Source organism: Anoplophora glabripennis, unplaced genomic scaffold, assembly GCF_000390285.2.
Source record: "Anoplophora glabripennis isolate ALB-LARVAE unplaced genomic scaffold, Agla_2.0 scaffold164, whole genome shotgun sequence".
NCBI lineage: Eukaryota > Metazoa > Arthropoda > Insecta > Coleoptera > Cerambycidae > Anoplophora > Anoplophora glabripennis.
The window spans coordinates 59,494-71,698 of record NW_019416480.1 but is presented as its reverse complement, the minus strand read 5'-3'; the positions used below and the strand labels follow the sequence as shown (position 1 = coordinate 71,698).

Sequence of the window (12,205 nt, the reverse complement as noted above, 5' to 3'; positions counted from 1 at the left end):
AAAACCTTGAAAAATTACTTATTAAACTATTTTTTCATAAATATTTTGCTGGAATAAACCTTAGTAAGTATATGAACATGACATTTTAATTAAATCTATATATTCTGCATCTCATTCGCAGCAAAAGAAGAATATAATATTTTTTATTGTATAAATAAAACGATAGGGAAACAAATCTTAGATATCGAAACGAAATAAAAGTTCTCTAATTGTAAGTGAGGTACTTTACTACATACTTTTAAATATAGTGAAATTATTGTAATATATGAGAGTTCGCTCTATAAGTAGTGGTGGTGATAGCAGAGTGAGAAAAATAATTATAGTTAATATTTCCTCTGTTCTATGACATTTTATACTTAAATACATAAATCTGCATGGATATGAAATGAATCCAAAGTTCCTCCACACACTACAACTAAAGAAACAACATTTGTATTATTAGTATTTTCTAACCAAATTTCAACAAAGCAAACAAAAAAACGAGATCAGAAAAAAACAGTATACAGTGTGTATCAGCCAAATGGAATAAATTCAATAATAAATAAATGGTGGCGTGTTCGAAAAAACGCTCGGACACGTCGATTGGTACTTTTAGTTGCGCATTTTTTCCAACAAAAACTTTTTATACAGGATTCTTTTTCTAAATGCAACATCCTGTATATAATTCAATTTTTGGATTCTTCAGAAAATCCTGGACCTATTTCATGTACAATGTCCTATAACTATCTTCAACTGTTTCGGAAATATTAAGTTTTTAAGATTTATTGCAAAATTAACATTAAAAAAAGAAAATTATTTGATTACACAGATTCGCTACAACACACTCAAAAACTAATAAGTAATAGTGAGTATTTATTAATACTGTAAAAAAGCAGAAAGAAAACATTAATGCCAATGTAGATGTTCAAAATGCTCGCCGCGAACGTCTTGGCAACATTCTAATCTTAAATAGAAATTTCTTCTAACGTTACGTAACATCTCAGGCGTGACCGATCTAATGGCGAGCGTTATTCATCTTTAAGTCAGCGAAGTCGAGGGGTTAGTTTTGTATATAATACTTTTGACATATCCCCATAAGAATAAGTCTAATGGTGTCAAATCAGGGGATCGTGCTGGCCATTCCATCGATCCTCGCCTCCCTATCCACCGATTTGGAAATATTCGGTTGAGATACTGCCGGACATTGATTTGGTAATGGGGCGGTGGTGCTCCATCTTGCTGAAACCATATCATATTCACTGGAACCTGTGGGTTTGGTGGATCAGGATATAAGTTTGTCAAAGTTGGCACAACATTATTTTGGAGGAGTGCTAAATAATTATCGCCATTCAAATTGCCATCAATGAAAAAGGGATATGATCTCCAACAATCCCTGCCCAAACATTAACCTTTTCAGGGTATTGCGTATGTTCTTCTGTAATCCAGTGAGGATTTTCATTAGATCAATAGCGGCAATTTTGACTAATAGCATGACCGTGAAGTGTAAAGGTGGTCTCATCAGAAATCAAAACATGTTCTAATTGGATTACATTCATATTTAATATTGCCATCATTTGTTCACAAAAATACGTTCTCCTATCAAAATCGTCTTCCATGAGCTCCTGAGTTGGTTTCATTTTATCGGGATGCATTTTATTTTCTTTTAATATTTGAATAATCGATGAAAGGCCAACATCGATCATTGGGATTGCTTTTCGACTAGAAGTATGTTGGTTTTCCTCAAACTCAAGCATAATATCCAATTTGGTATCATCACTTATTGCTTTGGCAGCTGCTTTTTTATCTGCCTACATGTCTAAACTCGCGAAACTGCTTTTCTATTTTACTGATTGTCCCTTGGGATATAGGTGGCAAATTTGGAAATCTTTCATGAAATAAACGTTATTTTGTGCATTTGTGTTAAATGAACCAGTTTTCTGATATGCAGTTAACGAAATTCACACGACTATAACTACTGTCATGCAGGCAGACAACACGTTGACAAGGCCAGGCGTTTTAAGCAAAAGTAAACAATACTATTTATAGTTTTTTTTTATTTCATATCAGTAAAAAGAAACGCTGAAATGGTTTTTGCTTACTTTCTCATTATCAAGAGCTAAATAGGAAATAACTATTAAGTGTGTTGTAGCCAATTTCGGTAATCACATAATTTTCTTTTTTTAATGTTAATTTTTGCAATAAATCTGAAAACACTTAATATTTCCGAAACAGTTGAAGAATAATCCAAAAATTTAATAGTATACGGGGTGTTGCATTTAAAAAAAGAAAGTTGGTATTGACACCCTTTATAAAAAGTTATTATTTATATTGACATAGTGGCTAGAACCTTTCATATACTAAATTTTATTAAAACTAAAATTTTTCCGAATTTTTCAATTTTTCCATTTCTTCCAATTTTTGTGAGAAGAAAACCATATTCTCCCATAGACAAAAAAAAAGTGTTAATTCAATATATTCTTCGTTTCCGCAGGTAAAATTGTCAAAGGTGCTAAAGAAGGCTGACAAACTGATCAGCGACTCCCAGGAGAGGGCGTACTGGCGGGTCCACCGGCCGCCACCGGGAATGGTGAGTTCTATGGAGCCGTGCCCGGTGCCCACGCGGAGCTGGAATGGGTGTAGGACAAGGAAAAAGACTATAGAAGACCACAGGAGAGAGGTAGGACATAATACAGTTACCCAATGTAAAAAATATCAATTTTCTAATATGAAAAGTAATCATAGCATCAGTCATTTATTCATTTTGGAAAATGTCAAAAGGTTATTCAATTGTTTCATATACATTTGCAAAGGCTACTCTTCAAAGCAGTACAGGGCATCCATTTAGTGGGTCCTTCTATCAAAGCTTTACCCTTGGCCAAAGAAAAGAAATTGGGAATGTCAAAGTGACAGCAGAAGGTACATTTTAAGATTTGTGACGTTTACGTAGTGTGTTGCAAAAAAATGTGATGCTTGCATGTGTATTTTTNAGACCACAGGAGAGAGGTAGGACATAATACAGTTACCCAATGTAAAAAATATCAATTTTCTAATATGAAAAGTAATGATCAGTCATTTATTAATTTTGGAAAATGTCAAAAGGTTATTCAATTGTTTCATATACATTTGCAAAGGCTACTCTTCAAAGCAGTACAGGGCATCCATTTAGTGGGTCCTTCTATCAAAGCTTTACCCTTGGTCAAAGAAAAGAAATTGGGAATGTCAAAGTGACAGCAGAAGGTACATTTTAAGATTTGTGACGTTTACGTAGTGTGTTGCAAAAAAATGTGATGCTTGCATGTGTATTTTTTAAATGGTACAGACTGTAATTAAAAGATGAAATTTGGTAAACGACATTTAGCGAATTTTTAAAGAATTTTTTTGGTCATTTTTACAGTCACTAAAATTTCGATATAAAGTTAATTAAAGTTTAAAATATTACTGAGAATATGTGCGTTGTTGATGAGATATCCATCAATAAGTTTTGACATAAGCCTACTTTGAGAAAAGTCACTTATTTTCTACACCATAATATTGTAAGAGTTCAATTAAAAGCCTTTCTTCTCGAAAATCGTCCACATTAGGAAGTTCTAACAAGAGTACATTATTTTTAGAAAACAAAATTGTCCATTAGAAATTGGAGCCCAAATCTAACCTCAAAAAAATTTGAACTTAAAATGTAATACGAATGTAGCATAACTAGCGCCCACTATAAAATATACAAAAAATAATTAGACCAGCGTATTTGGCGTCCTTAAAAACCCCGGAATACCAAATTTCATAAAAATATTTCGCACCGTTCGGAGATTTTCGTAAAAATTCTATTTAAAAAATTTTATTTTGTCGCTCTGTATCTCGAAACCAAAAGGAGATAGATATATAGTTCATAAGACAAAAAATTCTTATTTTTTGTCGTACTATCATCCCCTGAATTTAAGGGAGGTCTTTTTGAAACACCCTGTGGCCCATTTCAAGCGGAAACGCAGTTGCAAGAAAACGTATTTATTTTTTTTAAAAGGTCTATAAAATCTCGTGATTTGCATTTCTTTTTAAATTCTTTTAGTCTGAAATTTAACAAAAATGTGTTAAAGACTTTTATTCAAACTATGACTACGTCACTGAATTCTATAACCTCTAAATGTAATTTGTACCAAATTTCGAGAAAAATGTTAAAATTCATTATAAAATTATTGATATTAAGGGGTATGTTTTTATGCATAATTTTCAGTGAATTTTGAAGGTTTTAGAAAATCTAAAAAGAAAATCTATTAACAATATCTCTTCACTGTACCAGTCATACAAGGTTTCTCCAGGGTGTAAGACGGTTTACAAGCTGAAAATATACAGGGCGCCCCACGGTGACGAGACATTAGACATATTTCGATTTTAATTTTGAAAATTTGGGCAATAGTGTTTTCGGGTACGCCCTTCTCAACTAAAATAATGGCGTCCATCTAACGCTTCTGGTTACACCGGAAGTTGACGTCATCTTCGTTATTTTAAATAGAACACCCTGTATATTATTGCAATTTTGGATTCTACGTCGATTTTTAGGTGTACTTTTATAAAGGTTTCCTATTCTTAAAGTTAACCGTTTTTTATATATTTAATTATAAAAAAAATTAAGAATATCAGCATTTGAATATTAACGTTTTCCATTCTTTAAAAATAAATAATACTCAAATAAACATTCAGTGTATGTGTTAAATTGACAACAATAAACTAGTGACAGATTAGGTGCTTGTTTTGAAGTTCCACTAAAAATTTCACAGCCATCCTCGCAAGAAATTATGCGATATCCGTTGACTGCACGAAAAACAGTAAATACCTTAAAAACCAGAAGAGACAGGTATACGGAACCATTATACCATTCGAAAGAGAACAAAATTGTTCATCAAGTTGCGCAAAAATATACAGTGTTCCATTTAAAAAAAAATAAATTAAAATGGTTTAAAGTTGACTAAATTCGGCATTAAATTTCTACCACCCTGTATGAAATTAAATCATTTTGAAATTATGGCAAGGAAGCTTAGAGCTTTAGTTATGTACCCTATAAATTTTATAGCCCTAACTTTATTATTGTAAATTATACATCTTTTTGAATTAGGCAGTGCTTCTTTATTAATATTTTCTTTTTTAAATTAAATAAATCAACAACGGTTAACTTTAAGAATAGGAAACCTTTATGAAAGTACACCTACAAATTGACGTAGAATCCAAAATTGCAATAATATACAGGGTGTTCCATTTAAAATAACGAAGACGATGTCAACTTCCGGTATAACCGGAAGCGTTAGGTGGACGCCATTATTTTAGTTGAGAAGGGCATTCCCGAAAACACTATTGCCGAAATTTTCAGAATTAAAATCGAAATATGTCTAATGTATAGTCACCGTGCGACACATCGTATTCAGTTGTGAGTTCTTCTACAACCGACGAAATTCGTAAAAATGTTAAAGAAATTATTTAAATATTTATATAAAAATTACAAGTTTCGTTCTAAAATGGCCAGCCTTTATACGCCACAATTTTGTGCAACGCCCTGTGTATACGCCACTAATTTACCACATGACTTTTCTAACACCGTCGATATCCCACAACACAATTTTTCCACCTACCAATAAATTTTCTACTTATGACAAAATTATACTACACAAATATTTTTTTTCATATTTTCCCAAAGTTTCTTGTTCTTTCTGTTTCCTCCAAGCTTCCCAAGCTACTGAGAACAGTTCTGGAAGAGACAAATTGATGTATTAAATCTACGTCTTGTTCGACGATAGGTCGTGTGACATCAACCCCAATACATTTCTTTATATTTGACAACGTAGTTCTTTGCTATTAAAGCCCAAAGAGAAAAAATTCGTCCAATCAGATCCAAGGTCAAATGTTTGAGGTCAGGACATAAATTCTGTTCGGGAAATTTTTAGAGGCGCGTTGTTGTGTCATTCTTGATTTATTGCCAAAACAGAAAGATAATATAGTTTAATATTGTGTTTTTTTTAACACATATTCTCCATTATCTCTGTCCATAACCTTTTGTTCATTTCACAACTTAAATTGAAATATTTGAAAATGTTGGCGTTCAATCTCGGTATCAAAAATTTTATTTGTATTTTTTGTGGCCTAAATATACTGAAAACGCGCAAAAAATAACAAGGACGTTATCCAAACATATATCCAGACGGTCTTCATTAAATTCCACGAAGTTTATAAGGTCGAACAGGCAAGGCTCTGGAAGTTAACCCGCAAAATTTTGGTAGTCTGAAACTGCTTATTTAAATGTCAAACAAAGCCGTTTAATAGTATATGGTTTATTTTACATTGTAACTTTCTAGTCCGATTATGTACGCTGTGAATAAGAAGACCGAACGTAGTTTTAATGAATTTTGTTCAAAAGTTAGGCATATGAATTAGAAACTTCCATTAAGAGTAATTTGATATAAACGAATTATGAATAAATATTATCAAAATAATAGGTATAGGTAATTTAGGTAATCTTTCCTTATATAAATATTCTTTATAAGTTCTATTAAATTATATCATGTTTCTTTTCATACATCTTCCGTAACTTAATGAAGATGTTTTTCTTCAAATAATAAAGGCTTGGCTATAGGTATACTTATTCAAAACAGTTTAGGGGTATAGGTATACCCCATCAAAAATAGTATTGTATAACCAAAAAAGTTATGATAAAATATTTATAGATTCCAAGAAAATATCCTCCCAGTGTAGTAAATAGACTATTAATACATTGTTTTTAAGGAAGTAAGTTACCTCCCTAGGGGAAAAAAGTTCGAGTTAAAAATGCATATTTTATAAACAAAGAAATGGATATATTTGATGAACATTACATTCCATTAATTATTATGAATGAATATTTACAGTAATTGTACAGTTATTACATTTAGTCACATTTATAAAATCTAATATAATTATTCTATGGATAATTATTCCTGTCGCGTTTACTAATTGTTATATTTTTCTCAAAATGATTTCAATCACCAGAGGCTCAATATTATCTGACTGATCCATTAAAACAGCATGATACGACGTACTATTAGAATCTGGAGTTGAAGTGACATTATAAAGAATCCTGTTGGCTATTTCATTTTTGTTACTTAAACTGTCAGCAACATAACTTTCTGCAATTGTGGCTGATTTCCACCCACCACATCTCTTNTATTTATTTTATTTCAAGAAAATATCCTCCCAGTATAGTAAATATAAAATACATTGTTTTTAAGGAGGTAAGTTACCTCCCTAGGGAAAAAAGTTCGAGTTAAAAATGCATATTTTATAAACAAAGAAATGGATATATTTGATGAACATTACATTCTATTAATTATTATGAATGAATATTTACAGTAATTGTACAGTTATTACATTTAGTCACATTTATAAAATCTGGATAATTATTCCTGTCGCGTTTACTAACTGTCACATTTTCCTCAAAATGATTTGACGCACTCCATTTCAGTCACTGGAGGCTCAATATTATCTGACTGATCCATTAAAACAGCATGATACGACCTACTATTAGAACCTGGAGTTAAAGTGACATTGTAAAGAATCCTGTTGGCTATTTCATTTTTGTTACTTAAACTGTCAGCAACATAACTTTCTGCAATTGTGGCTGATTTCCACCCACCACATCTCTTGATTGCTAATACATCAACTCCTGTGTTAGCCAGTAACGTTGCCGATGTTCTTAGGAATGAATGGCTTGTATATATTTCAGGATGTTCTAGTTTCAACAAACTGTGCAATCTTATTAGGAATCATATAGAAAGGGTATTATTGCCGACTGGCTGGTTGTAACATCTAGGTACCTGCTTGATAGCGCATAAAATAGCGTGAAATTTCAGTATTAATTTCCAATCTAATCTTGATATATTTCTTGAGAATTTCCAGGTGAGAAACACAGTGAGTGAGTGAGTGAGAAGTAATTGTAAACGTACGTGACATACCTTTTTTACAATCTGGAATTGTAACTACAATAATGTCATCGAAATTTTTGAAATTGACGTTGGTCAAAGTAAGTTTGCATAACTCATCAGAACGGCATGCTCCTGCAATGCTTAAGACCGTCACTACCTTCATTAGCAAATAATATGTGCCTGAACGAGAAAATCGTTGACTTGTTCTCTTGTAAAAACGTTTGACTTTTTAGGTGTATAGCCGACATATTTATTCAGAATTACTGTGGCTCTTACAGTACTCTTATTACTGTGATTTGTGGTTTACATCACTTCTACAAAACAGCTTCTGTATAGCAGTTCAAAATTCATAAATATTATTTTAATTTGTAACGAAACGAGACAAAATGCTGCTTCTCGCTTATATGCGGGATATTTTCCGAATAGACATGTACCAAATGCCTTTACCGTGGTAGTCCGAAAAGAGCGTGAAATGGGGAATTTAGGATGAAAAATTTAGGATATTTTTAGAAAAATATTATAGCAACAGAGAAACAAATTTTAATTATTGTGGAGGAAAACCCCGTATACTACAAGCGGATTATTCGTTACGTGTTAGGTTTTGTCAATGGTTGTTAGAATTAAATGTTGTGTTCATGGTCGTATTACCAAATCGAATGAATGGTTTTTAACGTTTACCAAATCGAATGAAGTTCAAGAAATAAGACAGACTGAAAGAAGAGTACATGACCACAACATTCTCCTGACTTAAGCCCTCTAGACATTTTTTATGGGGCATTTAAAAAATGAAGTACATTTACGTGAACATGATTGTAATTCCTAACAATAACTTTGTCTTGATTCATCGAAACTTGATCAAATGTGACTAAATATCGATGTACAAAATTTTAAACAATTGTAATGTCATATAAGTACTAATTTTTTGTGATTAAAAAAAAACATTAACATTTACTGATTACACTTAACGATGCGGGAATTGACAATAATAGATAATAAAAGCAATAATTATATTCGATAAAATAAAGTAGTTATGATAAAACTCCACTTATTTATTATCTTCTTAAATTCATTCCGTTATTTATTCATAAACTTTTTGTATTTACCGATTAGCTGTTAGTGCATTGCACTAGGTCAGGAATTGCAGTCGACCGAATTCCAATGTTGGATAGATAAATATTTTAATTTCTTTTTCAACTGGTACTTATATGAATCTATTGTACATTTTATTTTTTATAAATTAATAAACTTTTATCAAATATTGTTATGACCTACCCTTGGTCGCACAAGTAATAATCTATAAAAATTAAACTACAGCTTCCTAACGATATTTGCAATAGAAAAGTTTTATATGAAAAAGTCCTATTTTTGCATTTTTTTTCGTAAATTAAAGTTCAATTATGGATCAAAATATTTTCTTTGGAACGGTCCTGTCCGTGTGCTATACGATGAGTTACGGGCTGTAGACCAGCCGCGTAAGCAAATCGTCGTTGAAAGATAGAAAGATACTTCTCAATTTTTGGGGAATTTTTCAATGCAAAAATACAAACTAAGAAAAATAGATATTTAAAAAAAACTGATATTTTCTTATTATAATAATTAATAGTAGGTAATTAATTAAAGTAAGCATCTGTAGTTGCCAACTGCGTGCACTATACAAACTCCATTCAAATATGGAACAAAATGAAATAAAATTTACCATTTCTAGAGAAAATGTTGAATTTGATCTCCATTAGCGCGGATACAGGCATGGCACCGACGCACCCAATTTTGGCGAATATTTTCCCAAATTCCAGGTATTCACCTAATTGTGTCAGCAGCTTCAAGTATACGGTTTCGCAATTCTTCCACAGTATCAATGGAATATTTTAAACCAATAACTTCAAGTGACTCCAAATATAAAAGTCAGTTGGAGTTAGATCAGGTGACCGAGGTGGTCACGGCACATGACTAAAGCGTCCAATCCATCGCCGAGGAAACATTTCACTCAAATGTGTCGTTACTTCTCGAGTACTGTGTGGAGGAGCCCCATCTTGAAGATAAAACATGCATGCCTGAACTTGTAATGCCACACCGTCCAATAATTCAGGCAACCGGTTCTCCAAAAAGTCAGCATATATTGGTCCATTTAGAATTTAGAAATAGGCTTATTATGCCAGCCAAACATTTACTGAAAACCGATGTTGAAAATGAGTTTTCCTAATCGCGTGATTATTTTGGAAGGCTCATGCATATTATGGAAATTTACTTCGAGTACTAATTGTGGGGTGTTCGTCGAGATTTTCGAACACTGTATCTTCAACATTGAGGTTCACTCGTGCTGACCACGTTCTTCTCCTCGAGGAATAACACTTCCCGTATCTCGCAGTCGCTGAACGCACTGTTGGATTGTATTTGCATATGGGGGGGTGACGTTGTGGCCATCGTTTCCGGTACAACCTAGTCGCCGCGAGCTCATTTTCTCCAGCTGCACCATACACTAACACCATATCGACACATTCGGAAATAGTAAATGCATTGTTTTCTCGGTTCATTGTAAAACTAGTTTGTGTATAAACTAAAAAATTAAGCAAAATAAGAAATAAGAATCTCGTTTTTAATGTAATCGGTACGCTATTCTTACTGTTTACTTCTTTATAAAAATTACACTGTCACTATTGTGGAATTGCAAAATAAAAACTTTTGTCTGGAATCTTTCACTTTTTAACACTGATGGATCGATGGACGATGCTTAATATTTAATAATTAAGTGAATAATGAATTCAATACAAATATAAAATCAGTTGACTGCACAAATTTTTTGGCAATGTAAACTAACCTTCTTTTATTATTACTAGTATTAGATTATACCGACTTAAATTATAAGGTTGCATCTCGGGTCACATAAAAACATTTCCAAAGTTTTTAATAAAAAACACAGGGTCGGCCTTCATTTTCGTTGAATAAATGGACTCTAATTTACAAAAAAAAAAAAACGCCAAGATAGAACTTTTTCGTATAAGACTTTTCTATTACAAATATCATCAGCAAGCTGTAGTTTAATTTTTATAGATTATACATGACACACCCTGTAGTTATCAACCAGTACAGTGCCGTGCGCAAAAGGATGTCACCGTTTCTTTGACCCTTACAATAACGCGACTTGACACGCATACTTGACAACATACAAAATACCTTCATCGTGAATAAAATTGGTCTGAAATTTGGAAAAAAATTAATTTAGTTAAAGTTAATCCTGTTCCTATTCTCGCATACCTACTTGAATATCTAAATTTGGATTTACACACCTCAAACATTAATTTTCTCCACTATTTCAGGTTGAACTTCTGAAAAATAGCCTCTCCAGAACTAGGGTGAAAGTTTCCCAGGCACTGGAAAGCATGGTGCAACATGTAGAGATTTACATGGAATACGACCCTTTAATAACACCAACCCAACCCTCTAATCCCTGGGTCAGCGAAGACCTGACCTACTGGCAGCTCAACAGTCCCCTGTAAGTCCTTTTTTTATTCCTCATATGAGCATTTTCGATAAGTAGTTGACACGTAGCTCTATCGTGGTACTGAACGGACGTAAATGGTTGTCTTTTTAACCTAATAACAGCTTTTTTAGAGAAATAGATAAAATTTAATCTATTAATAGTCATTCCTTTATCTATTATACCAGATTTGCAAACGTGAAGGCCAGTCTAGGACGGAATGACAGTCATTTACGCTTTCTTGTAGTTTCACTTTCTACACGGATTATATTTTTTGTAACTTAAGGCCATCGTGAACCATCTTGATTTAATTATTTAACAAAAAGAATTTAAGAAATTAGGAGTTAGCATGATGAGAATAACGCAAGATGTAACTTTCAAAGCTGAAATTATTCCCAAGAGCTCCGTGATTCATAAGATATTATGAATATATAAGAAATAATCTTTGATCAATGTTCGTTAAAAAATTTTACGTCGAAATTTGTGACAAAAACGACATTCTACAACAATTCGCTGATGAAGCTCCTCCAGTGAGTTCGGTCGTGTCCCCATAGAAAAAGGTCTAATAGCGTTAGATGTGGCGATCTGGGAGACCACTCAGTTGAACCTCTGCGTCCTATTCAGTGATTTGAAATTCTGATTAAGAGAATCACGCACAGTTACGGCATAATGTGGTGGAGCACCATTCTGCTAAAACCATCCTCTTTAGCAAAGCGTTATCATTTTCCAATACTTCCACAATCATCGGGTAGATAATCGTTTCCAGTAAGAAAGTCAGAAAGGTAGAATGAAGTTTTTATATTGACAGATAAAC

At 32.7% G+C, this 12,205-nt stretch overlaps 1 protein-coding gene across 1 annotated transcript in view; it reads left to right on the top strand.

Moving 5' to 3' along the window:
* The window catches only part of LOC108905820 (regulator of G-protein signaling 6), a 152,875-nt gene extending 141,465 nt beyond the window's left edge, over nucleotides 1-11,410 (top strand). The window contains exons 7-8 of the mRNA XM_018708848.2: nucleotides 2,471-2,656; nucleotides 11,231-11,410. Coding sequence (XP_018564364.2) covers nucleotides 2,471-2,656; nucleotides 11,231-11,410 — 366 coding nt within the window. The remainder of the gene's footprint in view (nucleotides 1-2,470; nucleotides 2,657-11,230) is intronic.
* The last annotated feature ends 795 nt before the right edge of the window (nucleotides 11,411-12,205 follow it).